The 27,244-nt window shown below is 44.4% G+C and overlaps 1 protein-coding gene across 3 annotated transcripts in view; it reads left to right on the forward strand.

Annotated features, from left to right (window-relative positions):
* The window catches only part of LOC135522892 (laminin subunit alpha-1-like), a 109,999-nt gene that overhangs the window by 78,512 nt on the left and 4,243 nt on the right, over nucleotides 1-27,244 (forward strand). For all 3 annotated transcript variants that reach the window (XM_064949569.1, XM_064949571.1, XM_064949570.1), the window contains exons 20-52: nucleotides 758-938; nucleotides 1,234-1,370; nucleotides 1,533-1,766; nucleotides 1,904-2,047; nucleotides 3,821-4,000; nucleotides 5,632-5,817; nucleotides 6,006-6,133; nucleotides 7,852-7,972; nucleotides 9,870-10,126; nucleotides 10,455-10,544; nucleotides 10,674-10,867; nucleotides 12,269-12,411; nucleotides 12,568-12,778; nucleotides 12,926-13,082; nucleotides 13,955-14,165; nucleotides 14,562-14,672; nucleotides 14,915-15,078; nucleotides 15,250-15,388; nucleotides 16,347-16,449; nucleotides 18,233-18,349; nucleotides 18,730-18,912; nucleotides 19,545-19,699; nucleotides 20,229-20,372; nucleotides 20,693-20,974; nucleotides 21,366-21,641; nucleotides 21,803-21,947; nucleotides 22,476-22,617; nucleotides 23,293-23,407; nucleotides 25,115-25,282; nucleotides 25,606-25,757; nucleotides 26,056-26,235; nucleotides 26,586-26,775; nucleotides 26,918-27,024. In XM_064949569.1, the coding sequence (XP_064805641.1) occupies nucleotides 758-938; nucleotides 1,234-1,370; nucleotides 1,533-1,766; nucleotides 1,904-2,047; nucleotides 3,821-4,000; nucleotides 5,632-5,817; nucleotides 6,006-6,133; nucleotides 7,852-7,972; nucleotides 9,870-10,126; nucleotides 10,455-10,544; nucleotides 10,674-10,867; nucleotides 12,269-12,411; nucleotides 12,568-12,778; nucleotides 12,926-13,082; nucleotides 13,955-14,165; nucleotides 14,562-14,672; nucleotides 14,915-15,078; nucleotides 15,250-15,388; nucleotides 16,347-16,449; nucleotides 18,233-18,349; nucleotides 18,730-18,912; nucleotides 19,545-19,699; nucleotides 20,229-20,372; nucleotides 20,693-20,974; nucleotides 21,366-21,641; nucleotides 21,803-21,947; nucleotides 22,476-22,617; nucleotides 23,293-23,407; nucleotides 25,115-25,282; nucleotides 25,606-25,757; nucleotides 26,056-26,235; nucleotides 26,586-26,775; nucleotides 26,918-27,024 (5,447 nt within the window). The remainder of the gene's footprint in view (nucleotides 1-757; nucleotides 939-1,233; nucleotides 1,371-1,532; nucleotides 1,767-1,903; nucleotides 2,048-3,820; nucleotides 4,001-5,631; nucleotides 5,818-6,005; nucleotides 6,134-7,851; nucleotides 7,973-9,869; nucleotides 10,127-10,454; nucleotides 10,545-10,673; nucleotides 10,868-12,268; nucleotides 12,412-12,567; nucleotides 12,779-12,925; nucleotides 13,083-13,954; nucleotides 14,166-14,561; nucleotides 14,673-14,914; nucleotides 15,079-15,249; nucleotides 15,389-16,346; nucleotides 16,450-18,232; nucleotides 18,350-18,729; nucleotides 18,913-19,544; nucleotides 19,700-20,228; nucleotides 20,373-20,692; nucleotides 20,975-21,365; nucleotides 21,642-21,802; nucleotides 21,948-22,475; nucleotides 22,618-23,292; nucleotides 23,408-25,114; nucleotides 25,283-25,605; nucleotides 25,758-26,055; nucleotides 26,236-26,585; nucleotides 26,776-26,917; nucleotides 27,025-27,244) is intronic.

A 27,244-nucleotide genomic window follows, 5' to 3' on the forward strand; every position in this document is an offset into this window, starting at 1 on the left:
CCCACACCCGCCTTCCAATAGAGCCCAGCTGGTCGGAAGGCAGTCCAATGTTTTGGATATATTCATTAACAGGGTCAGCTTATCTATCGCCTCCCTGTTAGAGAGAGGGGGGAAGGAGGGGGACAGAGACATATTTTGTAGATGGGCAGGGGCTGTTCAAATGTCACCAAAACACATGGATTTAAAACACCTAGAGATGCTTATCTTTAGAAAACAATAGAGAAATCTTGGACTTCTCTCTCTCAATAAGTTGAATTAATTTTGCATTCCAATTGGGGCTATAGATATTGATAAATGGAGATGGAAGAGGGTAAGCAGTTTCTCTCCAATCCCAGAATCAGATGCTCTGGCTGTGGTAAATTCTGACCCAAGGCTTGGCTGTCTGGTTCCTGGTTCTCCATTGGGTCCAACTTGGACTGAGGGCTGACCGTTTTGACAGAGAGGACTGATGGAGAAAGATGAGTAATGTAACAGGAGATAGGAAGTACTTCTGGTGACAGTGAGACCCCCTGATTGATAGTGACAATGTCATTGGACATGTAGAAGTGTTGCTTCTAACGTCGCTTGGCCTCCGGCTACATGCTCTCTATCAAGGAAACAGACTCACAGTAATTTGCACATTTTATGTCTGGATATACTAGTATTGATGTTTTACAGCTTAATAAAATTTGAATGAAAGATCAAGAGTGTTCTCAGAATTATGCTGCTTAGTTGATGAAATTTACAAAGAATTGGTGTTTTCGTCTGTGTTTTCCAGGTGGGCTTCCACGGTCTTCTCAGCGGACAGGGGTGCAGAGAATGTGACTGTATCCAGTCAGGATCTGTGTCCGTGGCCTGTGAGGAAGATGGGAGGTGCCAATGCATCCCAGGGGTGGCGGGGGACAAGTGTGACCGCTGTCATCACAGTTACTTTAACTACCAGGGCAGCGGCTGTACACGTAAGGCCACAAACATTACCCAAACCTTACCAGACATTTACATCGGAGTTTCATTCTGATCTGAACTGACCATAATGCTCTCTCCACCCATCCACCCACCCACCCACCCACCCACCCACCCACCCACCCACCCACCCTCCCATCCTCTCTCTCTCCATCTCTCTCCATCTTTCTCTCTCCTCTCCATCTCTCTTTCTTTTGTTCCCCCTCTCAATCTTTCTCTCTCTCCATCTCTTTCTTTCGTTCCCCCTCTCAATCTTTCTCTCCATCTCTCTCTCTCTACCCGCCCCATCAGAGTGTGAGTGTGCCCACACCCATGGCAACTGTAATGTGACGACAGGCGAGTGTATCTGTCCTCCCCACACCAGAGGAGAGAAGTGTGATCTGTGTGAGGAAGGTCACTGGGGTCACGACACTGTGACAGGATGTAAGGTAAAACCTACCTCTCCAACTGGAAATGTAGAAGCCTTTATAAGACCTACATATACCTTTTTAATGCCTACATAGATGCTTAATAAGTTATAACTGTAACAAGCTAATTCATATAACATAAAAGGTGTTTATTAAAGCTCATCTTTGCCCCTTTGTTCCTAGTCATGTAACTGCAGTGAGATGGGCAGCTATGTCACCCAGTGTGGCATCACCAACGGGCAGTGCCAGTGCCGCTCTGATTTCGCTGGGCAGAACTGTGACCGCTGTGCCATGGGCTACAGGGGCTACCCAGAATGCACGGTGTGCAACTGCAACATCAACGGCACCAGAGAGGAGTTCTGTGATGAGGCACTGGGCGTGTGCAGCTGTGAGGCCCCAGGGAACTGTGTGTGCAAGGTACTGCAACTGTTGGTGAAATTAGTTGAGTGAACAAACAGTAATCGTTCATATGATGGAATATCATATCCGTTATGGCCTATGATAGTGTTGTGTTTTATTGTGTCTATTTTAATTAATTGGTCTCTGCTTTCCAGGACAATGTGGGTGGAGGTGGCTGTGATGAGTGTAAGAAGGGAACCTTGGGCCTATCTGTTTCTAACCCGGCTGGCTGCAGCCCCTGCTTCTGTTTCGGGGTCTCCTCAGACTGCGAGGAGCTGGGTGGGATGGTCCGGGTGCCGGTGAGTACAATCCACTTATCCAAACCCTCATCATCCTGGGGTCTGTTCAGTGAGTTGAAACGAACACTGACGATAGAAATGTGCTGAATAGACCCACTGGGCACAAACGTCAGTTCAACGTCTAGTTTGGTTGAGTTTTCAACTAATGTGAATTCAACGTGAAATTAACAAAAACGTAACCATGTCATTGAATTTAGGTTAAGATTTGGGTGAGAAAATAGGACATGCCCTTACGTTGATGACTTTTTGCAAATCTAATCAGTTTTCCATGTTGATTCTAGGGCATCACATCGATTTTTTTTTGATTGAAATAATGTTAATTCAACCAGTTTTTTGCCCAGTGGGGAGCGATCACTGTTTGCCCTGACAGATGAATATGTCTGTTTGGCACAATGCATTTTCCACCTGAATGTTTTATGACGTTGAACCCTCTGGATTTTTATTTTCCATTGTCGAAACGTCTTAAAACGTGTGCCTGCTACTGAATATTACCCTGGTTTCCTGTTTTAGTCCCGCCCATCTGCTTCCTCTTCAGATGGGTGGCTATGCTAACAGGATTGACAAACTGTCTGACATTGTCTGAAGGTGTTGAGGGGGCTTCATTCCCCAACATCTATATGAAATAATGGCACATTTTTTGAACAAAATACGTCTTATTCTTTCTAGTCGCTGTCCGGGATTGCAATACCTATGTTTAGTGATACTCTTATATTCTTTATAGAACAATACTGTATAATAACTTGGCTTCTATTTGTCTGGTTTATCTCAGAATCATTTTCTCTGTCTTGTTTATAACCTTGTTAGCCAAGAAACAACCTGCATATCAAATCTAACAATGGATCGTGCTTAGAGCCTGGAGGTTTTCCTGAAAATGCGTTATTACCAGGAAGATATTTCTGAGTTCAAAGCTATTTGGTGTAACCAGACGATGATTTGGCTCAGGGGCGGCAGGTAGCGTAGTGATTAGAGCGTTGGTGCCAGTAACCGAAAGGTTGTTAGAACAAATCCCCGAGCTGACAAGGTAACAATCTGTCGTTCTGCCCCTGAACAAGGCAGTTAACCCACTGTTCCTAGGCTGTCATTGTAAATAAGAATTTGTTCTTAACTGACTTGCCTAGTTAAATAAATCAATATGATAATTCTCCAGCTGTATACTATCTCATCTGTCTGGATGAAGAACAATATCTGTATCCTCATGACTCGCTCAATGCTCCTAATTAGCTTCATTTTAATTGGACACAATAGAGAGGAAATGAAATGCCTAGAAAGATACCCAATGCCCATCTGTTGTGGCGGCGGCCGCTTAGTGATGCCACATACGGTGCCCGCTGCTCGCAGCCCGGCTCAAGGACAGACGTGCCCTGTGTAGCATTCCCCCGCCGGCCCCCTCAGACAGAGGAATCTGAAAGACCACAGATGTAGCTAGCCGGGTAATCTATTTCCTGGTCATAATTAGTGATAAGAGATGGCACAGCTGAGCTGGCTGTAAATCAGTGGAGGCTGATGAGGGGAGGTTGGCTCATAACAATGGATGGAACGGAGCGAATGAAATGGCATTGAACACATAGAAACTATGTTTGATGTATTTGATACCATTCCATCAACCTCCTGTGCTGTAGACCTCATCACCTGATGGAGGACAGTAGGAGAAGCAAAAATGTGTGTGTGTGTGTGTGTGTGTGTGTGTGTGTGTGTGTGTGTGTGTGTGTGTGTGTGTGTGTGTGTGTGTCTATGCACGTACTCATGTGTTTGTGTGTATCTATCTGCATACAGATCACACTGGGTTCTGACCCAGAGCTGCTGCATGTGGTCAGTCAGAGTGATCTCCAGGGCAGTGTAGTGGGGGTCTACTACCAGAACCCAGACATGCTGCTAGACACTAGGGACATAGAGACCCCCAGTCTGGCTGGACCCTACTACTGGAGGCTGCCTAAACACTACCAGGGAAACAAGGTGCACTACACCTCACATCACTGTTCCATCATGAAGTGACTACAGTGCCCTCCACTAATATTGGCACCCTTGTTAAATATAAGCAAAATGGGCCGTGAAGAAAATGTATTTTCTGTTTATCCTGTTGCTCTTTCATTCAAAGTATTCACAAATATCGAACGTTTAATTTAAGTAAAATGATTGGGGGAAAAAGTGAAATAAATATTTTTCTCCGAAACATGTGTGCCACAATTATTGGCACACCTAGAAATTCTCACGAGTAAAATCTAACTGAAGTATATTCCCATTCATATGTTACATCTTTAAGTTCACCTGAGTGATTAGGAACACTTAAGTGGTAAACCATGACTTCCTGTTTCACTGGGGTATAAATATGAGGTGACACACAGACCAAGTTCCCATAATCATCCATCACTATGGGAAAACTGGAGATGTTAACAATCAGCCCGGGAAGAGGACGTGTGTCTATATGACCCCACGCACAGTGAGGAGGATGGTCCCAATGGACAAAACCTATCCAAGGATCACAGCTGGAGAATTGCAGATGTTAGTTGGGTTTGGGGTCAGAAAGTCTCCAAACTACGATCAGACATCACCTACATGACCACAAGTTATTTGGGAGGGTTGCCATAAAAAAGCCTTCGCTGTCATCAAACTCAAGCGCCTACAGTTTGCCAAACGTTACTGGGAGCTTTCAATGGGACCAGGTTCTATGTTCAGATGAGACCAAAATAGAGCTTTTTGGAGGTGGGTTTGGCGTAGACAGAAAAGATAGATATGCAGAAAAGTGCCTCGTCCCCACTGTGAAGTATGGTGGTGGATCTTTGATGTTGTGGGGCTGTTTTTCTTACAACGGTCCTGGACAACTTGTTAGGATACATGTTATCGTGGACTCTTATCAAGTACCAGCAGATATTAAATCAAAACTAGACTGCCTCTGCTAGGAAGCTTAAACTGGGCCGTGGTTGCATCTTCCAGCAGGACAATGATCCAAAGCACACCTCAAAATCAACACAAAAATAGTTCACTTGACCACAGAATCAAGGTTTTACCGTGGCCATCCCAGTCCCCTGACCTAAACCCCATAGAAAACCTGTGACATGAGCTGAAGAGGACAGTGAACAAGTGTGGACCTGGGAATCTGAAGGATCTGGAGAGATTCTGTATGGAGGAATGGTCTCAGATCCATTGCCATGTGTTCTCCAACCTCATTATGCATTATAGGAGAAGACTCAGAGCTGTTATCTTGGCAAAGGGAGGTTGCACAAAGTATTGTTTGAAGGGGTGCCAATTTTGGCACACATATTTGAGAAAAATATTTGTTTTATGCTCATAATTTTATTTTATTTTTAAAATAATTTAACTTTAATTAAAGGTTAGATTTTTGTGAATATTGTGAATGAAAGACCAAGAAGATAAACAATAAAGACATTTTGTTTACAGCCCGTTTTGCTCATATTTACCAAGGGTCAGACCTGGATTCCAAAAGTATTTGTTTTCTTTCAAATAGCTGCAGTTGACCGAGCTTGCCTGTTGCAATAGAACCAATGGAATAGTCACACAAGTACAAACCTTTTCCATTTGGTACATATAATATTTCAAATATATGCATCCTTCTCTTCTCTTTCCAGTTGTTGTCGTATGGAGGGAAGCTATCCTACGTGGTGGCGTTCTATGCTATGGATGGGGCCGGCCTGGCCAACTACGAGCCTCAGGTCCTGATGAGGGGGGGTCATCTGGGGAAGCAGGTCATCTACATAGACATGCCTGCCCCTGACAACGGGGTAACAACCCGTCAGGACGTCCCACTGACTGAGGTAAAAAGGAGACCAGAAGACCTAAAGCTGGAGTAGTTTGACTATCTGGAGTTTGAACCCACAAGGCCTGCATGCTAAAATAATGTTTTATTCGGCTGAGCTAAAGCCTACAAATCCTACTAATAATTTCATATAATTATAAAACATTATAATATAACTAATATAATGCTTTGATTTCTCTTGAGCAGCACAAGTGGAAGTATTTCAACTCTGTGTCAGAGAAAGCTGTGAGTCACTCTGACTTCATGGCAGTCCTGAGCCACATCGAGTACATCACCATCAAGGCATCATATGGTACAGGGCTACAGCAGAGCAGGTTAGCACACACACACACACCCACAGTGCCTTGCGAAAGTATTCGGCCCCCTTGAACTTTGCGACCTTTTGCCACATTTCAGGCTTCAAACATAAAGATATAAAACTGTATTTTTTTGTGAAGAATCAACAACAAGTGGGACACAATCATGAAGTGGAACGACATTTATTGGATATTTCAAACTTGTTTAACAAATCAAAAACTGAAAAATTGGTCGTGCAAAATTATTCAGCCCCCTTAAGTTAATACTTTGTAGCGCCACCTTTTGCTGCGATTACAGCTGTAAGTCGCTTGGGGTATGTCTCTATCAGTTTTGCACATCGAGAGACTGAAATTTTTTCCCATTCCTCCTTGCAAAACAGCTCGAGCTCAGTGAGGTTGGATGGAGAGCATTTGTGAACAGCAGTTTTCAGTTCTTTCCACAGATTCTCAATTGGATTCAGGTCTGGACTTTGACTTGGCCATTCTAACACCTGGATATGTTTATTTTTGAACCATTCCATTGTAGATTTTGCTTTATGTTTTGGATCATTGTCTTGTTGGAAGACAAATCTCCGTCCCAGTCTCAGGTCTTTTGCAGACTCCATCAGGTTTTCTTCCAGAATGGTCCTGTATTTGGCTCCATCCATCTTCCCATCAATTTTAACCATCTTCCCTGTCCCTGCTGAAGAAAATCAGGCCCAAACCATGATGCTGCCACCACCATGTTAGACAGTGGAGATGGTGTGTTCAGGGTGATTAGCTGTGTTGCTTTTACACCAAACATAACATTTTGCATTGTTGCCAAAAAGTTCAATTTTGGTTTCATCTGACCAGAGCACATTCTTCCACATGTTTGGTGTGTCTCCCAGGTGGCTTGTGGCAAACTTTAAATGACACTTTTTATGGATATCTTTAAGAAATGGCTTTCTTCTTGCCACTCTTCCATAAAGGCCAGATTTGTGCAATTTGACTGATTGTTGTCCTATGGACAGAGTCTCCCACCTCAGCTGTAGATCTCTGCAGTTCATCCAGAGTGATCATGGGCCTCTTGGCTGCATCTCTGATCAGTCTTCTCCTTGTATGAGCTGAAAGTTTAGAGGGACGGCCAGGTCTTGGTAGATTTGCAGTGGTCTGATACTCCTTCCATTTCAATATTATCGCTTGCACAGTGCTCCTTAGGATGTTTAAAGCTTGGGAAATCTTTTTGTATCCAAATCTGGCTTTAAACTTCTTCACAACAGTATCTCGGACCTGCCTGGTGTGTTCCTTGTTCTTCATGATGCTCTCTGCGCTTTTAACGGACCTCTGAGACTATCACAGTGCAGGTGCATTTATACAGAGACTTGATTACACACAGGTGGATTGTATTTATCATCATTAGTCATTTAGGTCAACATTGGATCATTCAGAGATCCTCACTGAACTTCTGGAGAGAGTTTGCTGCACTGAAAGTAAAGGGGCTGAATAATTTTGCCCGCCCAATTTTTCAGTTTTTGATTTGTTAAAAAAGTTTGAAATATCCAATAAATGTCGTTCCACTTCATGATTGTGTCCCACTTGTTGTTGATTCTTCACAAAAAATACAGTTTTATATCTTTATATTTGAAGCCTGAAATGTGGCAAAAGGTCGCAAAGTTCAAAGGGGCCGAATACTTTCGCAAGGCACTGTACATACTATTTTTGTGTCAGCACTATAACGTGACTATCATATCAATATTGTATTTGTCTTTCATTAGAATATCCAATATCACTATGGATACGGCCCTAGAGGAGGAGCAAGGGTTGGAGGATATGGAGTTGGCGAGTTTGATCGAGATCTGTGAATGTCCAGCTGGCTACGCTGGACTGTCCTGCCAGGTCAGACTGCTTTGAGACAGTTTTTCTACATCTCTCTTGGGGTTGTACAATCGTCTGTGATTTGACAGACCAGTCTTTCTTCCCACAACACCAGTCTTTCTGCCCTCAACACCAGTCTTTCTTCCCTCAACACCAGTCTTTCTTCCTCAACACCAGTCTTTCCCTCAACACCAGTCTTTCTGCCCTCAACACCAGTCTTTCTTCCCTCAACACCAGTCTTTCTTCCCTCAACACCAGTCTTTCTTCCCTCAACACCAGTCTTTCTTCCCTCAACACCAGTCTTTCTTCCCTCAACACCAGTCTTTCTTCCCTCAACACCAGTCTTTCTTCCCTCAACACCAGTCTTTCTTCCCTCAACACCAGTCTTTCTTCCCTCAACACCAGTCTTTCTTCCCTCAACACCAGTCTTTCTGCCCTCAACACCAGTCTTTCTTCCCTCAACACCAGTCTTTCTTCCCTCAACACCAGTCTTTCTGCCCTCAACACCAGTCTTTCTGCCCTCAACACCAGTCTTTCTGCCCTCAACACCAGTCTTTCTGCCCTCAACACCAGTCTTTCTGCCCTCAACACCAGTCTTTCTGCCCTCAACACCAGTCTTTCTGCCCTCAACACCAGTCTTTCTGCCCTCAGCACCAGTCTTTCTGCCCTCAGCACCAGTCTTTCTGCCCTCAGCACCATTCTTTCTTCCCTCAACACCAGTCTTTCTGCCCTCAACACCAGTCTTTCTTCCCTCAGCACCAGTCTTTCTTCCATTATAGCGATGGCATGTATATTTCCATATACACTATTTCCAGGTCACAGTTGTAAATGAGAACTTGTTCTCAACTGGCTTACCTGGTTAAATAAAGGTAAAATAAAAAAATATACAAAAGCATGTGAACACCCCTTCAAATGAGTGGATTCGGCTGTAGAGTTGGCAGTAGAATGGCCTTACTGAAGATCTCAGTGACTTTCAGTTCGTCAAATCTATGCCCCGCTAGAGCTGCCTCGGTCAACTGGAAGTGCTGTTATTGTGAAGTGGAAATGTCTAGGAGCAACAACGGCTCAGCCACGAAGTGGTAGACCACACAAGCTCACAGAACGGGACTGCCGAGTGCTGAAGCGCGTAGCTTCAGCACCCTTGGTTGAGTTCCACATTGCCTCTGGAAGCAACATCAGAACAATAACTTTTTTGGGGGGAGCTTCATGAAACGGGTTTCCATGGCTGAGCAGCCACACACAAGCCTAAGATTACCATGCGCAATGCCAAGTGTTGGCTGGAGTGGGGTAAAGCTCGCCGCCATTGAACTCTGGAGCAGTGGAAACATGTTCTCTGGAGTGAGGAATCACGCTTCACCATCTGGCAGTCCGACGGAATCTGGGTTTGGCGGATGCCAAGAGAACGCTACCTGCCCCAATGCATAGTGCCAACTGTAACGTTTGGTGGAGGAGGTATAATGGTCTGGGGCTGTTTTTCATGGTTCGGGTTAGGACCCTTAGTTCCAGTGAAGGGAAATCTTAATGCTACAGCATACAATGACATTCTAGACTATTATGTTTTTCCAACTTTGTGGCAACAGTTTCAACATGACAATACCCCATGCACAAAGCGAGGTCCTGACCTCAACCCCATCGAACACCTTTGGGATGAATTGAAACACTAGCCAGGCCGACCTCACTAATGTTCTTGTGGCTGAATGGAAACAAGTCCCCGCAGCAATGTACCAATATCTAGTGGAACATTTTCCCAGAAGAATGGAGGCTGTTAGAGCAGCAAAGGGGGGGGACCAACTCCCTATTAATGCCCATGATTTTGGAATGAGATGTTCGACAAGCAGATATCCACATACTTTTGGCCATGTAGTGTATGTTCTGTATTGTGGTGGTGTCCATTGCTGCTAACTTGTGTTGTGTGTAGGAGTGTGCCCCGGGCTACTACCGCCAACCAGTGACTGAGCTGAACAAGCGGGGGAAGAGACCCCTGATCCAGCCGTGCGTGCCCTGCCGTTGTAACAACCACAGCCAGGCCTGTGACCTGGACACGGGAGAATGTCTGGGCTGCCAACACAACACAGCAGGGGAGCACTGTAGCGTGTGTTCCTCGGGGTACTATGGCGACGTGAAAGGCTCCGTCAGGGACTGCTCGCTGTGTGCCTGCCCCCTCAAAGAGAACAGGTACCTGTCTCACTCTCCTCTCAGCCACACCTGTTCTGATAAGTGAGGTGTTCTTGAGTTGAAATGTCTCATTCCACACATAGTGTATTTTAAAGAGATTGATACACACATATTGATTACACACTATTGTAAAGAGCACACATTAAATCTCACAAGTAAATGTGTTTGCATAAGTAAATGCTGAAGCTAATTTGGTCTACAGTGGAGTTCAAGCAGGATTCAGTGAGTGTCCTCTGATAATAGAGGTCTTAGCCAGCAGGGGGCAGTGAGGAGATATTGTAGTCTGCATAACACTGTCTGACATAGTGGGTGTATTGTTGTGTGTCAGCTTCAGTCCAACCTGTGCTCTAGAGGGAGTGGTGGGAGACTTCCGCTGCAACGCCTGCAAGCCCGGCTATGAGGGGCGCTACTGTGAGAGGTAAGAGAGAGTACTACAGTGTCGCCTGTTGGATCTCAAGTGTGTCATTACATACCATCAATACAACTCTTAAGACAACCATTTTATTCTCTCTATGTGTTTATTTCTCTCTCTCTCCCCCTCTCTCAGGTGTTCAGTGGGTTACTATGGGAACCCGTCTGGTCCAGGAGGGAGGTGTGAAGACTGTCAGTGTAGTACTGCAGGTTCTCTCCATCCGGCGTGTGACTCTCTGACGGGCCAGTGTGAATGTAAAGCCGGGGTCAGGGGACACCTGTGTGACCAGTGCGAGGCGAGACACGTCCTGGACGGGGACCAGTGTGTCTGTGAGTATCCCACTCTTTGATTTGTGCAGGGCTTACCATTATATGGACAGACCCTTCGGAAGATATACAGACCCTTTTCCACATTTCTTACCTTACAGCCATATTCTAAAATGGATTAAATAAATGTATTTCCTCATCAATATACACACAATACCCCATAATGTCTAAGCAAAAACAGGTTTTTAGAAATGTATAAAAAATAAAACAACCTTATTTACATAAGTATTCAGAACCTTTCCTAGAAGACTCGAAATTGAGCTCAGGTGCATCCTGTTTCCATTTGATAGGTTTGGTTTCTGAGCTTGAACTATTATTAATCATTAGTTATAAAGAGACATGAGGGGTGCCATAATGAAGCTTGGGAGGGGCTGAGTGCAGGGAACACGGTCACATGTGGCAGTACTGATAAGGGGAGAAACTGTTTAAGGCTCAGTTCACTCAGCTCCCTGCCTAGCAATAATGATGCACTGTTTAGCGATGAGGAGGAGACTCCACGTCTCCACGTCCATGTCTTTGTCTAATGCAGCTGTATTGATCCTCTGGGAAGAATAAACTTGGTTTAAGCTTTCACAGTGTCAGTTGAGTTCCTACTCTAATAATAGAACCTAACACATTGATCATCCTTGAGATGTATCTACAACTTGATTGGAGTCCACCTGTGGTAAATTCAATCGACTGGACATGATTTGGAAAGGCACACACCTGTCTATAGAAGGTCCCACAGTTGACAGTGCATGTCAGAGCAAAAACCAAGCCATGAGGTTGAAGGAACTGTCCGTAGATCTCCGAGACAGGATTGTGTCGAGGCACAGATCTGGGGAAGGGTACCAAAACATTCCTGCAGCCTTGAAGGTCCCCGAGAACACAGTGGCCTCCATTATTCTGAAATGGAATCATTTAGAACCACCAAGACTCTTCCTAGAGCTGGCCACTCGGCCAAACTGAGCAATCGGGGAAGAAAGTCCATGGTCAGGGAGGTGACTAAAAACCTGATGGTTACTCTGACAGAGCTCCAGAGTTCCTCTGTGGAGATGGGAGAACCTTCCAGAAGGACAACCATCTCTGCAGCACCCAAGAAAACTCAAGGCTGTAATCGCTGCCAAAGGTGCTTCAACAAAGTACTGAGTAAAGGGTCTGAATACTGATGTAAATGTGATATTTATTTTTGAATACATTTGAAAACAAATCTAAAAACTTGTTTTTGCTCAGTCATTATGGGGTTTTCTGTGTAGATTGATGAAGTGGGGAAAAAACTGTTTCATCCATTTTAGAATAAAGCTGTAACATAGCAAAATGTGGAAAAAGTCAAGATGTCAAGGGGTCAGATTTTTTTTTTATGCACTGTACACACACACACATTGCAACTTTAGAATATGTCCTTTCTCTCCCCCCTCCCCTCAGTGTGTGATGATGAGTGTACCAGGGTGCTCCTGGATGACCTGGATGCAGTAGAGTGCTCCTTCCTGTCTGTCAACCTGACCAGGGTCATCCTGTCACCCTACAGCACACTGGTCAACTTGGAGAACGACACGCAAGAGGTCAAGGTAAAAGAGGAGTCATATTATACCTCTCTGTCCAGTAGGTTTTGAATCATCTTTTGAATCCCGTCTCCTGCCTTGTCTTAAGTTAAGAAGTACTCAGTACACATTCAGTGAGAGAAAGACTGTTGTAAAACACTTATGTCATCATTTCTCTCCTAGACTCTGATGTCTTCGTATGGGAGCCCAGACTATCACCTGACCAGGGATGAGGAGGACATGACAAACCTCATCCAGGACATAGATGGACTGCTACAGAAGGCTATGGGTGTGTCTGCTGATGGAGAGGAAGTGGCCCGGTCCACAGAGAACAGCGTTACCCAGGGGGCCGAGCTTCTGGAGTACATCAACACCATTCAGACCGCTATACAAGGTGCTGCCACAGGACATCATCCTATATGAAAAGGTTTCCATTGCTAATGGGGTCAAAAATGATCCTTGTTGATGCTGCCTACTGTTTTCATTTATGTTTACAAAAGCTGTTAACCTGTAAGCCCTTCCCTCTCTGTGATTGGCTCAGCCCTGGCGGAGCAAGCTGGCCGTCTGAACAGGACAGACAACATGGAGATGAACGAGGCTAAGAGCAGACGGCTAATGAAGCAGGTGGCGGCCATGTTGGAAACAATCAGAGTGGTCGACTTAGCCCAGGCCAACGCCAGCGTCTCTACAGAACTCTGGTTGGTTAGCCGTATAAGGTGGCGATTTTAAGTAGTCTACCCTTTCTGGATTCAGTCCCATACAACCACCAGCTCTCTGCACTCAGAAGTCAACTGTTAATACCACTTAACTAGAAAAGCTCTGTAGGGTCTAAGTAACACTGTTCCTTGTTATACTACAGTGATTGAGTGTACTGGAACACTGCTCTGGGCTCTATTGGAGTAGTCAAGTTGTATTAGAGTGTAGTTTCTAGACTATAGTACATGAATGTGTATTGCTGACTAACCCTCCTGTGTTGTGTGTGTATTATAGTTGAAGTGACTGTAGTGTACTGTATTCTAACCCTCCTGTGTTGTGTGTGTACTATAGTTGAAGTGACTGTAGTGTACTGTATTCCAACCCTCCTGTGTTGTGTGTGTACTATAGTTGAAGTGACTGTAGTGTACTGTATTCCAACCCTCCTGTGTGTTATGTGTGTACTATAGTTGAAGTGACTGTAGTGTACTGTATTCCAACCCTCCTGTGTGTTATGTGTGTACTATAGTTGAAGTGACTGTAGTGTACTGTATTCCAACCCTCCTGTGTTGTGTGTGTACTATAGTTGAAGTGACTGTAGTGTACTGTATTCCAACCCTCCTGTGTGTTGTGTGTGTACTATAGTTGAAGTGACTGTAGTGTACTGTATTCCAACCCTCCTGTGTGTTATGTGTGTACTATAGTTGAAGTGACTGTAGTGTACTGTATTCCAACCCTCCTGTGTGTTATGTGTGTACTATAGTTGAAGTGACTGTAGTGTACTGTATTCCAACCCTCCTGTGTTGTGTGAGTACTATAGTTGAAGTGACTGTAGTGTACTGTATTCCAACCCTCCTGTGTGTTATGTGAACTGCAGGGCTGCCGAGGCTCTCCTCCAGAGGGTGCAGAAGCACCTCCAGGAGCCCCAGGGAGTGATAGAGTCCCAGACCCTCAACATCTCCAGCAGTCTGACCCAACACCAACAGCAGCTAGTGGACGCCCAGGCCCTTCTGAACACTGCCAGGGAGAACAACAACCACACACACACCCTGCTGGCCAGCATCAACACCAATCTGCCACAGTACCGGGTCAGGACACTCACATTACTCAAGTACTTTACATGTAGTACAGTTTGACATTACTGTTGACATGTGCAGAAAGGCCAAATTATATCTGGTCATTTTTAGTCACATATAAGCATATAAATGTTAAATGTAGGTTGGTGAAGTTAATTTATTTAGAATTTCACTCATTCTCAAACATCTTAGTTATGTAGGCGCTCTACGGTTTTTCAGTAGAAGTATTTATTTTGGTGTGTGTGTGTGTGCGCGCGTGCGTGTGCGCGTGTGTGTGTGTGCGCGTGTGTGTGCGCGTGTGCGTGCGTGTGTGTGCGTGTGTGTGTGCGTGTGTGTGTGCACGTGTGTGTGCACGTGTGTGTGTGTGTGTGTGTGTGTGTGTGTGTGTGTGTGTGTGTGTGCGTGTAGGGTCTGAGGCAGAATGTGGGCCGGCTGAACCAGACGGCAGAAACACAACTGGAGGAGACTCAGGACATCCTGGCTGATGCTGTCAATTTGGCAGAAGACATGAGCACCTCTGTAAGTCACACCATAACGCCATATTACCACCATATCCATGTCAAATACAAATTCAATAACTTTTATTTGTTGATTTAAAATTTATATTTCAAGGTTCAGTAGAGGTCAGTAGCGATTGTACACATTTTTTAGCAAACCTGGCCAGTGTAAAAAATATATAAATAATTTGGGTACATGTAGTTTAGGCAACAGAATCTGAGTCCATTCTAACTGTTTATTTTGGTTATATACGACTTGTAAAGCAACTGGAGGGGGCCAAGGAACAGCTGGAGCAGTGGAACCCCATGTTGAGGAAGCATGTGGATGCTCTGGTGATGGAGCTGAGGAAGCAAGAGGCTCTGGAGCTGGTCTACAAGGCTGAGGACCACGCCCAAGAACTGAGCAAGAAGGCCCAGGCTCTGCAGAGGTGTGTGTGTGTGCCGGCGGGTGGGCTGGTGTGTGTGTGTGTAAACCTTTACATATGTACCCTTTTTATGGGTATTTCAAAATCCCTCGTCATCACAAACATTAGGCGCTTGAAATAGGACTAAATATCTATATTTAGTACATCAGCCTCACCTTGTCTTCCTGTATGTAGTTCTCTAGCGGAGGTGATGAATACCACTCTGAAAGCCACCAGTGCAGCACATGCCAACTCTAACATCAGAGTTAACATCCAGCCTGCAGAGGAGATGGCTAACCGAGCCATCCTGACTGCTGCTATGGCCCTCAACATGGTGAGTCGCTGCTCATTTAGTGTCCCTTCACTATTAATATCAGATCATGGAATAACTAGATTGGTCCCAGATCTGTTTGGGCTGTCCTGCCAACTCCTATGGCCGAACACCTTAAGAGTTGGAAAGACAGCACAAACAGATCTGGGACCAGGCTAGAGAACTTCTCAACTCAAATCAAATCAAACTTTGATGTGCCAAATACAACAGGTGTAGACCTTACCGTGAAATGCTTACTTACAAGCCCTTAACCAACAATGCAGTTCAAGAAAGAGTTAAGAACATATTTACCAAATAAACTCAAGTAAAAAATTATAAAAAGTAACACAATAAGATAACAATAACGAGGCTATATACAGGGGGTACCAATACCAAGTCAATGTGTGGGGGTACAGGTTAGTTGAGGTAATTTGTACATATAGGCAGGGGTAAAGTGACTATGCATAGATAATAAACAGCGAGTAGCAGCAGTGTACAAATGGAAGGGGGGGAGGGTCAATGTAATAGTCCGGTGGCCATCTGATTAATTGTTCAGCAGTCTTATGGCTTGGGGGTTGAAGCTGTTAAGGGGCCAAAAGGAACGGTCGCCCTCCAAACTGTCGCCATTCGCCTAGGGCTAAGCGGATGGCACAGCCTTGGTCCTAGAGTAGGCGCTCCGGTACCGCTTGCCTTGAGGTAGCAGAGAAAACAGTCTATGACTTGGGTGACTGGAGTCTTTGGCCATTTTTTTTAATACACTGGATATGCAGTGTGCTGTGGGTCAGAAACCTGAAAACAAGTAGTGGCGTGAATAACTGTCTTTCTGTGTGTGTGTGTGTGTGTCTGTGTGTCTGTGTGTGTGTGTGTGTGTGTGTGTGTGTGTGTGTGTGTGTGTGTGTGTGTGTGTGTGTGTGTGTGTGTGTGTGTGTGTGTGTGTGTGTGTGTGTCTGTGTGTGTGTGTGTGTCTGTGTGTTGACTGTAGACGGCCCAGCAAGAGGTGTCACTTACTGATCTGGGATCTGAGGCTGTGCAGTGTAGTGCTAAGATACTGGCTGAGTGTCTGGCCCTGAACAACAGCCCTGGGGGTGAGTTGGAGCGCACGCACACACACATGCACACACACACACACACACACACACACATACACACACACACAGTAGTTCCCGGAAGGAGATCAATACTACACACACACACACACACACACACAGTCTACCCATTTGTCTTGTACCCAACTAACCCATTCAGTGCCATTCAAAATCCTATTTTCTCTAACCCCTTACCCTAACCCGAAAACCTAACCCTAACTATAAACCTAACCCTAACTCTAAACCTAACCCGTACCCTAACCCGAAAACCTAACCTTAACCCTAAATCTAAAGTTAACCCGTACCCTTACACTAACCCGAAAACCTAACCTTAACTCTAAACCTAACCCGTACACTCTAACCCTAATGCTAACCTTAACCCTAAACCCCCTAGAAATAGCATTTGACCTTGTGGGGACTAAGAAAATCTTCTCATTTGGTCAAATGTTTGTTTGTTTGCTATTGTTGTGGCGACTTCTGGTCAACACAAGTGTAAGTCGCTCTGGATAAGAGCGTCTGCTAAATGACTTAAATGTAATGTAAATGTATAGGTAAACACGTCCACACAAACACACACACTAAAGTGCATTCGGAAAGTATTCAGACCCCTTGACTTTATCCACATTTTGTCACATTTCAGCTTTTTCCCCTCATCCATTTACACAGAATACCCCATAATAACGAAGCAAAAACAGGTTTTTAGAAAGTTTTGCATCATTGTCCTGTTGGAAGGTGAAGCTTCGCCCCAGTCTGATGTCCTGAGCGCTCTGGAGTTTTCATCAAGGATCTCTCTGTACTTTACTCCGTTCATCTTTGCCTCAATCCTGACTAGTCTCCCTGCCGCTGAAAAAACATCACCTCTACATGATGCCACCACCACCATGCTTCACCGTAGGGATGGTGCCAGGTTTCCTCCAGATGTGACGCTTGGCATTCAGGTTAAAGAGTTGAATCTTGGTTTCACCAGACCAGAGAATCTTATTTCTCATAGTCTGAGAGTCCTTCAGGTGCCTTTTGGCAAACTCCAAGCAGGATGTCAAGTGCCTTTTACTGAGGAGTGTCTTCTGTCTGGCAACTTTGCCATAAAGTCCTGATTGGTGTAGTGCTGCAGAGATGGTTGTCCTTCTGGAAGGTTCTCCCATCTCTACAGAGGAACTCTGGAGCTCTGTCAGAGTGACCATCAGGATCTTAGTCCCCTCCCTGACTAATGCACTTCTTCCCCGATTGCTCAGTTTGGCCGGGCGGACAGCTGTCGGAAGAGTCTTGGTGGTTCCAAACTTCTTCCATTTAAGAATGATGGAGCCCACTGTGTTCTTGGGGACCTTTAAAGCTATGGACAATTCCTTCGACCTCATGGCTTAGTTTTTGCTCTGACATGCACAGTCATCTGTGGGACCTTTTTATATAGACAGGTGTGTCCCTTTCCAAATCATGTCCAATCAATTGAATTTACCACAGGTGGACTCCGATCAAGTTGTAGAAACATTTTGAGGACAATCAATGGAAACAGGATGCAACTGAGCTCAATTTTGAGTCTCATAGCAAAGGGTCTAAATATTTATTGTTTTTATCTGTTTTAAATTTGTATACATTTGTAAACATTTAGAAAAACCTGTTTTTGCTTTGCTTTGCATTATGGTGCATTGTGTGTAGATTGATGACTTTTTAAAAATTAATTTTAGAATAAGGCTGTAACGTAACAAAATGTGGAAAGGGTTAAGGGGTTTCAATATTTTCTGAATGCACTGCATTGTAGTAAACGTGACATGTCTCTCTCTCCTAGGTCTCCTCGCTAACATCAGTGATGTGACAGACAGAATGGCCTTGTTGATAAATAACCTTCATAACACCAGCAGACTGATCCCAGAGTCAGCCTTCTTGCTCCATAGCTGGCCCAACGGTGAGTGGTACTGCCAAATGATGCCCTAATAATTGTCCTTTTATGTATCATTTTTCCTACATCACACTCTCGTACTTTCAAGATCTCTTCCCTGTGTTAAGTCATAAAAACAACATTCAACAACAAGTAAAAAATGCTACATTAAAACCAACAATAACACAATGTTGAACTTTACAACTTTCTGAGCTGTTTTTTCTCACTTGAAAAATGTCTGAACCACTGGATGAAATAGTAGATATCAACTAAAGATTATCACATCAGTCATATATTAAACACGTCATCATAGACTCAAAGACACCCTAAACAGTAGGAAAACAGAGAACAGCATGAAATGTGGTACCTCAGTACATCACTCACATTGACTGTGCTGCCACCTGTAGGCACCAGTGAGCAGGTGCTGGAGGCCAAAGAGCAGGCTGCCATGGCCAACTCCTCCCTGCAGAGGGCACTGGAGCACCTGGAGGAGCTCAGGGTCAGACTGGAGGAGTCCAGCAAGGCAGTGGCCCAGGCCAAAACCAGCGTCTCCAACACAAACCAGCTGTTCTCTGACTCACACTCAACCGGTGGGGATAACATATTCTTCTGACAACCAAATATGGTTCTAGCTAGATTATAGCAGCTTTGTCATGCCAGTGTTTTCTACAGTGTTGTTCACCTTTGCTTCCACCCTTTCCACAATAAATCTAGAATCCGGAGTTGAAACAATAACAAAGCAAAAACCTTGCCTCCATTTTGGTAAAAATCTGAAGGAGGGGGCTTGAGAAAGGTAACCACAGGACAAATTCATAGACAGAGCTATGGATGCAAGGACTGACCATCCATGATATACAGTGTTTGTTTCCATTTATACATGTTGTTTACAAACATTGGAGTAAAACAAGCTGATAGTTAGCGATCTGATGGGGTGTGACAGTTGAACTATGCTCAGGAGGCATTTACAAGTTATTTTCTTCAAGATTCAATGGTATATAATCATTCATTTATAAGTCCAAAAATGTATGTAGCATCTAAGGACTCCAGCTTACAACCACACCACATTAGAAGCCAAGTAGTGTCCCAAAACCTGTTTAATGTTATTACCATGTTATCGTGACATATCAATTACAGGCTCATTTCTAGACATATTATGTGACTGACATAGATGAGTAAGATGACATTAGCATTACTAACCTGTCCTATCTGTTGTCCCTCTTAGCCAGGACTGCTGAGTCTAAGCTGAATGAGGCAGAGAGTCGTACCGAGAGGCTGTATGACCGTCTTAAACCCCTGAAGACCCTGCGGGAAAACCTGAGCAGAAACCTGTCTGAGATCAGAGAGATGATCAACCAGGCCCGCAAACAGGCTGCCTCGGTTCGTCACTGCTGCTGGACTACACACACAGACTCAAAACACACACGCACACACTGTACACCAGGGATCATCAACTAGAGGAGCGGGTCTTGCATACATTTGAATATCTCAGATTTCCAAAATTACAATCACGTGTCTCAGATTTCCAAAATTACAATCACGTGTCTCAGATTTCCAAAATTACAATCACGTGTCTCAGATTTCCAAAATTACAATCACGTGTCTCAGATTTCCAAAATTACAATCACGTGTCGCAGATTTCCAAAATTACAATTACGTGTCTCAGATTTACAAAATTACAATCACGTGTCTCAGATTTCCAAAATTACAATTACGTGTCTCAGATTTACAAAATTACAATCACGTGTCTCAGATTTCCTGGTGTCCAACTATTTGATTTTTGCTCAGAAAACTTGGGGTGGCCAAATAGAACCACCATCCCGCGGGCCCCATTTGGGAACCCTGCTGCACATGGACCAACGCACTCTGTCCTCAACTGGCTAATATTGTCCTTTTCTCTCCGGTACAGATCAAGGTGTCAGTGCTGGCAGACAGAGACTGTGTGAGGGCCTACAAGCCTGAGATGTCCTCCAGTAACTTCAACACTCTAACTATGACCGTCAAGACCAGCGAGCCTGACAACCTGCTCTTCTATATGGGCAGCAGCTCCAGCGTGAGTCACCCACCGAAAGTACCTCGTAATGATTACCCATAAGTCTGTTTTAAACTAAAGTCTATATAATCTACATTCAACCAGAGAGTTATAAATAATCTATAAACTACCCTTCACAAACCCTTTATAATGTACGTCAATGTTACTGCTATAACTACATGGGTAAAGTAACACTTTTTGGTTACTACATGATTCCATGTGTGTTATTTCATAGTGTTGATGTCTTCGCTATTATTCTACAATGTAGAAAATAGTACAAATAAAGAAAAGCCTTTGAATGAGTATGTTTGTCCCAACGTTTGACTGGTGCTGCATATCAGGAGGACTTCATGGCAGTGGAGATGCATCGTGGCAAGGTGGGGTTCTTGTGGGATGCGGGTTCAGGCCACGCCAAACTGGAGTACCCCGACATCCAGATCAACAACAACAAGTGGCATCGCATCAACGCCACACGCTTTGGGAGGCACGGCACGCTGTCAGTCCACCAGCTGGAGTCAGACCCCCTGCCCGCGGTCAAGACCACCTCACCACGCTCTGCTACGGTCCTGGATGTCAACAAGTTTACCCTTATATTTGTTGGTGGCCTGGGAGGCCAGATCAAGGTACAGTCACACATGGCTGGGTCATTTTCACTCAGACATGGTTCTCGCCACCACCTTGGGTCCTTGAGAGCTTGAACTGATTCAATTCAAGTTACATCCATAACCGTGGGACAAATCACTATAAAAAAAGATTTACTAGTCCTTGTATTAGTGGACCGGTATAGCCCCCTCGACAAAACATTCTCAGCACCCTTACACCATTGGCGAAAGAATCGCTGCACCATCACCCCCAAACATCTTCCCACACCTATGGTTAAGTCAAACAACACGTATCTGTATTCTCCCCCAATACAACTTTAAAAAAACATTCAAGTCGCTTGACACAAAATTACAAAGGACATGCAAAGCACTGAGATAATCTGAAACAATTTATTCAATCTCTTTTACACAGAAGTCCTCTGCAGTGAAGATGACCCAGTTCAAGGGCTGTATGGGGGAGGCGTGGCTCAACGAGAAGAACATCGGGCTGTGGAACTACGCCGAGAGGGAGGGCCGGTGTCGCGGCTGCTTCATGAGTCCACAGACAGAGGAGACATCCTTCCACTTTGATGGCAGTGGCTACTCAGTGGTAGAGAAACCCCTCCGCTCCACCTCCACCTCCATCGTACTGCTGTTCAAGACCCTCTCCCCCAACGGCCTGCTGCTCTACCTGGCCTCCAATGCCACGGTACGCCCCCTGCTGACCCACAAACACACTACAACCACACTGAACTATTTGTTTTCGAGATGTACATACTGTAGTGGAAAACTATCGTCCTCTGCTGTGGCAAGTCAAATGACCTTCTGGGGAGTATAAAGATTGACTGATGTATTTATTTGTTATTTCAGAGGGACTTCCTGTCCATTGAGCTGGTGGAGGGCCAAGTGCATCTAACCTTTGAACTTGGCTCTGGTCCTCTGACCCTCTCCTCCAACAAAGCCTATAACACTGGCAGCTGGCACAAGATCACCCTGCAGAGGAACAAACGCAAAGGTCATAGTTCATAGGTTATAGGCTAAGAGTTATATAGGGTATAGTCGGGCAACCACAATTTTCTGGGTCACAGTCAGCTTTTTTTCCCTGGAGCTTTATTGAGACTGTGTATATCCCTATTATTTTGTAGTGGTTGTCCTGGAAAAATGCCTATAGGATGTATGTAATGCAGACCTGGGTTCAAATACTATTTCAAATATCTCAATTACTTTCACATACATTCAAAGTAAGTATTCAGATATATTTTATTTGAAAAGACAAGTAGGAAATACATGTGGAAAGTATTTGAAAATACAAAAATACACTCCCATCCATATAACCCAGGTATTTGAAAATACACTATTTTGTTTTTACAAATAACGATTCAAGTACTCAAATAAAAAAACATGTTTTAGGCACGGCTGTGTATTTGAAAATACTCAAATACACAGAAAAAAGTATTTTAAATAAGCAAATACTTAAATATAGATGTATTTGAAACCAGGTCTGATGTAAAGTAAACTGTTGTATTTCTTTCCATCCTCCCAGCTTATATATCTGTGATGGCTGCAGACAACTCATCAGACAAAGAGATTATAGAGGCAGAGTCTCCTGGGTCCGCCTCTGATCTCAACCGCTCCGACCTGGACCCAATCTACATCGGGGGACTGCCCATGTCTCGACCTATCAGGTACTGGAAGTACTTTGGCGCATACTTCACCTACCTGCTAAATACTCCTAGTTGAAATGCAATTGTGTTGCTGTGATTCATATATTTTTGGTGTAGATTCTTAAGGTTACTGTATGCTTCTCAGTCTAAACAGTTTGCACATATATTATCATAAAATGTATTGACGTTTTTGTATATTTTGGTGTTGGCTAGCATTCAGCAGGGGATTTTTCGGCTGTTTGAGCGCCTACATTTTTTTCTTGGGGCTTGTTGAGGTTCGGTAGCCAAAGTCTATGCCCCTTTGTCAGTGATTGGTCAACAGTAAGGATTCTTCAATGAAGTGTACGTTGTCATTCAATGACAAATGACTAGTTTTCATGCACATTTTTTCACTTGAGATATACTGCACCAGACATCTTAGTTGGATGTAACAGACTATTTTGAGGAAGTGTACTTGTTGCTACGGCGTGTCAAGAAGGACAAACAGTAATATTGCGGCTTTTAAGGGAGTTTGCAAGGCACAGGCGTTCACTTTGCCTAGCCGAGATCTGCTAGGACCAACGCTAGTATGTGGATGCCTTTAGCCTGCTGCATAATGTCAATATTCAGCTTAGTGTTTGAGTTGTTGTATTTATTTATTTTTCTACATTAAGTAAATTAACATAAGGTAAATTGTGAATTGAATTCTCTTTGCAGGAGACAAGTAGTAGCACGGTCCTATGTGGGCTGCATCAAAAACATGGAGATCGCCCGCTCCAACTTTGACCTTCTCCGAGACTCCTATGGTGTCAAGAAAGGCTGTGTGTTAGAGGTAAGAAAGGCTGTGTGTTAGAGGCTAGAAAGGCTGTGTGTTAGAGGCTAGAAAGGCTGTGTGTTAGAGGCTAGAAAGGCTGTGTGTTAGAGGTAAGAAAGGCTGTGTGTTAGAGGCTAGAAAGGCTGCGTGTTTGAGGCTAGAAAGGCTGTGTGTTTGAGGCTAGAAAGGCTGTGTGTTTGAGGCTAGAAAGGCTGTGTGTTTGAGGCTAGAAAGGCTGTGTGTTAGAGGCTAGAAAGGCTGTGTGTTTGAGGCTAGAAAGGCTGTGTGTTTGAGGCTAGAAAGGCTGCGTGTTTGAGGCTAGAAAGGCTGTGTGTTTGAGACTAGAAAGGCTGTGTGTTAGAGGCTAGAAAGGCTGTGTGTTTGAGGCTAGAAAGGCTGTGTGTTTAAGGCTAGAAAGGCTGTGTGTTTGAGGCTAGAGAACTGAAAGTAAATACCCTTAATTTATATATTTCTTCCTTAATGGGCTTTATCCTCTCTAAACAAATGAAAGGTAGACAGGGGTATTGGGAAGAGTGAATAGTGACAGTGACAGTTGTGGCATTTGATTTTTGCTGTTGATTTTTATAAAGAGGAAGGTGCCCAGCAGTACATGATGATGCCATATTGTTGCACAGAATAGAAAAAGCCTTCCCATATTCCCTATGAGAAACAGCCTCGCTCTTTAAACTGGTCATCTCTGTATACCCGTCGCAAGACGCACTGGTTGATGCTTATTTATAAAACCCTCTTAGGCTTCACTCCCCCCTATCTGAGATATCTACTGCAGCCCTCATCCTCCACGTACAACACCCGTCACATTCTTTGAAAGGTCCCCAAAGCGCAAACATCCCTGGGTCGCTCGTCTTTTCAGTTTGCTGCAGCTAGCGACTGGAACGAGCTGCAACAAACACACAAACTGGACCGTTTTATCTCCATCTCTTCATTCACAGACTCAATAATGGACACTCTTATTGACAGTTGTGGCTGCTTTGCGTGATGTATTGTTGTCTCTACCTTCTTGCCCTTTGTGCTGTTGACTTTGCCCAATAATGTTTGTACCATGTTTTTGTGCTGCTACCATTTTGTGTTGCTACTATGCTGTGTTGTCATGTGTTGCAGCCTTGTTATGTTGTTGTCTTAGGTCTGTCTTTATGTAGTGTTGTGTCTCTCTTGTTGTTACGATTTTCTTCTTCCTCTGACGAGGAGTATGAAATATCAGACCAATGCGTAGCGTGGTAAGTGTCCATAATATAATTATTAAACTGAACACCGAAAACAAAAGAACAAGAGAAATAAATATAAACCGAAACAGTTCCGTATGGAAACCACAGACACAGAAAACAACTACCCACAAATCATAGTGGGAAAACAGGCTGCCTAAGTATGGTTCTCAATCAGAGACAACGATAAACAGCTGCATCTGATTGGGAACCATACCAGGCCAAACACAGAAATACAAACATAGAATACAGAACATAGAATGCCCACCCCAACTCACACCCTGACCAAACTAAAACAGAGACATAAAAAAGGAACTAACGTGACACTCGTGTTGTGATGTGTGTTCTGTCCTATATTTATATTGTATTTCTTTATTTATTTATTATCCCAGGCCCCCGTCCCTGCAGGAGGCCTTTTGCCTTTGGTAGGCCGTCATTGTAAATAAGAATTTGTTCTTAACTGACTTGCCTAGTTAAATTAAATTTAAAAACTTGTGTGTTCCAGCCAATCCGCAGTGTGTCTGTATTGAGAGAGGGCTATGTGGAGCTGCCATCAATGTCTCTTGGCTCCCAGGGGGAGCTGCTGGCCTCCTTCTCCACCCGCAACCACACTGGCATCATCCTGGCAGGCTTCAGCAAGGCAGGCACCCGCAAACGCAGACAGGCACGCCAGGTAAGTGTGTATCAGTGGAGACTGGTGGAAGGGCTATAGGAGGATAGGCTCATTGTAATGGAATGGAATAAATGGTAGAGTCAAACGTGGTTTCCAGGTGTTTGATGTGATTGATACCGTTCCATTGATTCCATTGCAGCCAGAGTCCTCTTATAGCTCCTCCTACCAGCCTCCTACTGGTGTGTATGCCCATGTTTTTCACCATAGCAGGAGTAAAGAGAGCTTTATGGTGACTGTAGCATGACTTAGTTGGAGTTCTCTAACCAAGAAAATGACTTAAGATTAGAGTGTATATTGACAGCCTTCTCTGGGTTTCCAATCAGCCCATCTTGGCGGTCATGCTGGTGTCGGGACACTTGGAGGTTCACGTCAACATGGTGGAGGGCGGGAGCGTCCACAAGGTTGTGGTCAAGTCACGCTCTGGGAGCTTCAGTGACGGACAGGAGCACTCTGTCATCCTACAGAGGAACAGGAAGTGAGTGGCACCAGGAAGAGGGACTGATTAAGCTGTAACACAGATGATGATTTCATGCTGATGGATGGTTCTAAATGATAACATTCATTTGAAATGATCCTCCATCAGATCGTTGTATACTGATGTTATACATCGGCCTACACATGGTTGATAAAAGGATGGATATATAACAATCAACTGCCATGGGATTGAAGTCAATCATATATTCCAATGTGGAAAAATATACAGGAAGTCTTTTCCAAAGGGAAGTGCAGGGTTATTACTGACACAGTCCTCTGTGTGTGTCTCGTCTATCCAGGACGATGACGGTACTTGTGGATGAGGACCACCAGGAGACAGTTCGCCTGTCCTCGGAGAAGGCCTCTCTGACCTTCTCCTCTCTGTACATGGGTGGCCTCCCACCAGAAGAGGGCGCCGGACTGCTACCAACCACTTCCTCCTTCTACGGCTGCATCAGGAACCTGGCCCTGGATGCCAAGTGAGTCACACGCCCAATACACTATGAAACCATGTTTTGTGCAATTTATATCAGAATCATAGGCCCTGTCAAAGTGTATGCCATTTGAAGGCAATGTTAGCTAAATGGTGTAGTGGTTTGCTTATGTGTTTTGACTTGAAAGACACATGAGTAGTTGTGGCGTGACTAGAGTCATTATGTTCTGGAGTGTTTTATGCAATAGCAGGTAGATAGAACAACTTGATTTTTCCCACAGGGAACTTCGGTGTGTTTATCTCGCTACTACCTTTGATGTCATTGTCATGGTACTGTCAGGAGATGGATGGTATCCATAGTAACCCAAGGCTCTGACCAGTGCTGTGTCCCTATAGGTTGTTGGACCTGTCAGCAGCAGTGAAGTACCACAATGTGGACATGGACAGCTGTCTATTGGAGGAGAGGCCTAAGAGGGTCCTCCTACCTGATGACACTGACCTGGAGGCCGAGCCCACCCTGGACCCTTCCAGACCCCCTCCACCACCCCCCACTCAGCTCAGCGCTCTCACCCCCGGCACGCTCACGGTAACACCCACTAAAATACACACAGCTCTTATTATTGGGATAAACAGCAGCTCTTCCACCTTCCAACATGTCACCCTGTCGTCATTGATAGTTCCTCGACTTTTCCTTCATTGTTCTTTGGTCTCTCTGTGTCTCTCTCCAGTGTGCATCGATGGACAACAGCACATCCCTCCCAGCGGCCAATCAGTTTGGCATCTCCAGACATAGTCATAAGGTCCTCAACATCAACCCCAACACAGTGAGGAGGAGGTCAGTACTAAGACCTGGCTCATTCAACTACCGTCTCCCTTCATCAACATCTCACAACTTACTTTTTCACAAACAGATCATATGATATTTCAATCATTGTCACAATTCTATATGCAATATTCTATATGCTATAATTCTATATGCAATATTCTATATGCTATAATTCTATATGCAATATTCTATGTGCTATAATTCTATATGCTATAATCTATATGCTATA

The sequence above is a fragment of the Oncorhynchus masou genome, chromosome 30 (genome assembly GCF_036934945.1).
Source record: "Oncorhynchus masou masou isolate Uvic2021 chromosome 30, UVic_Omas_1.1, whole genome shotgun sequence".
Classification (NCBI taxonomy): Eukaryota; Metazoa; Chordata; class Actinopteri; order Salmoniformes; family Salmonidae; genus Oncorhynchus; species Oncorhynchus masou.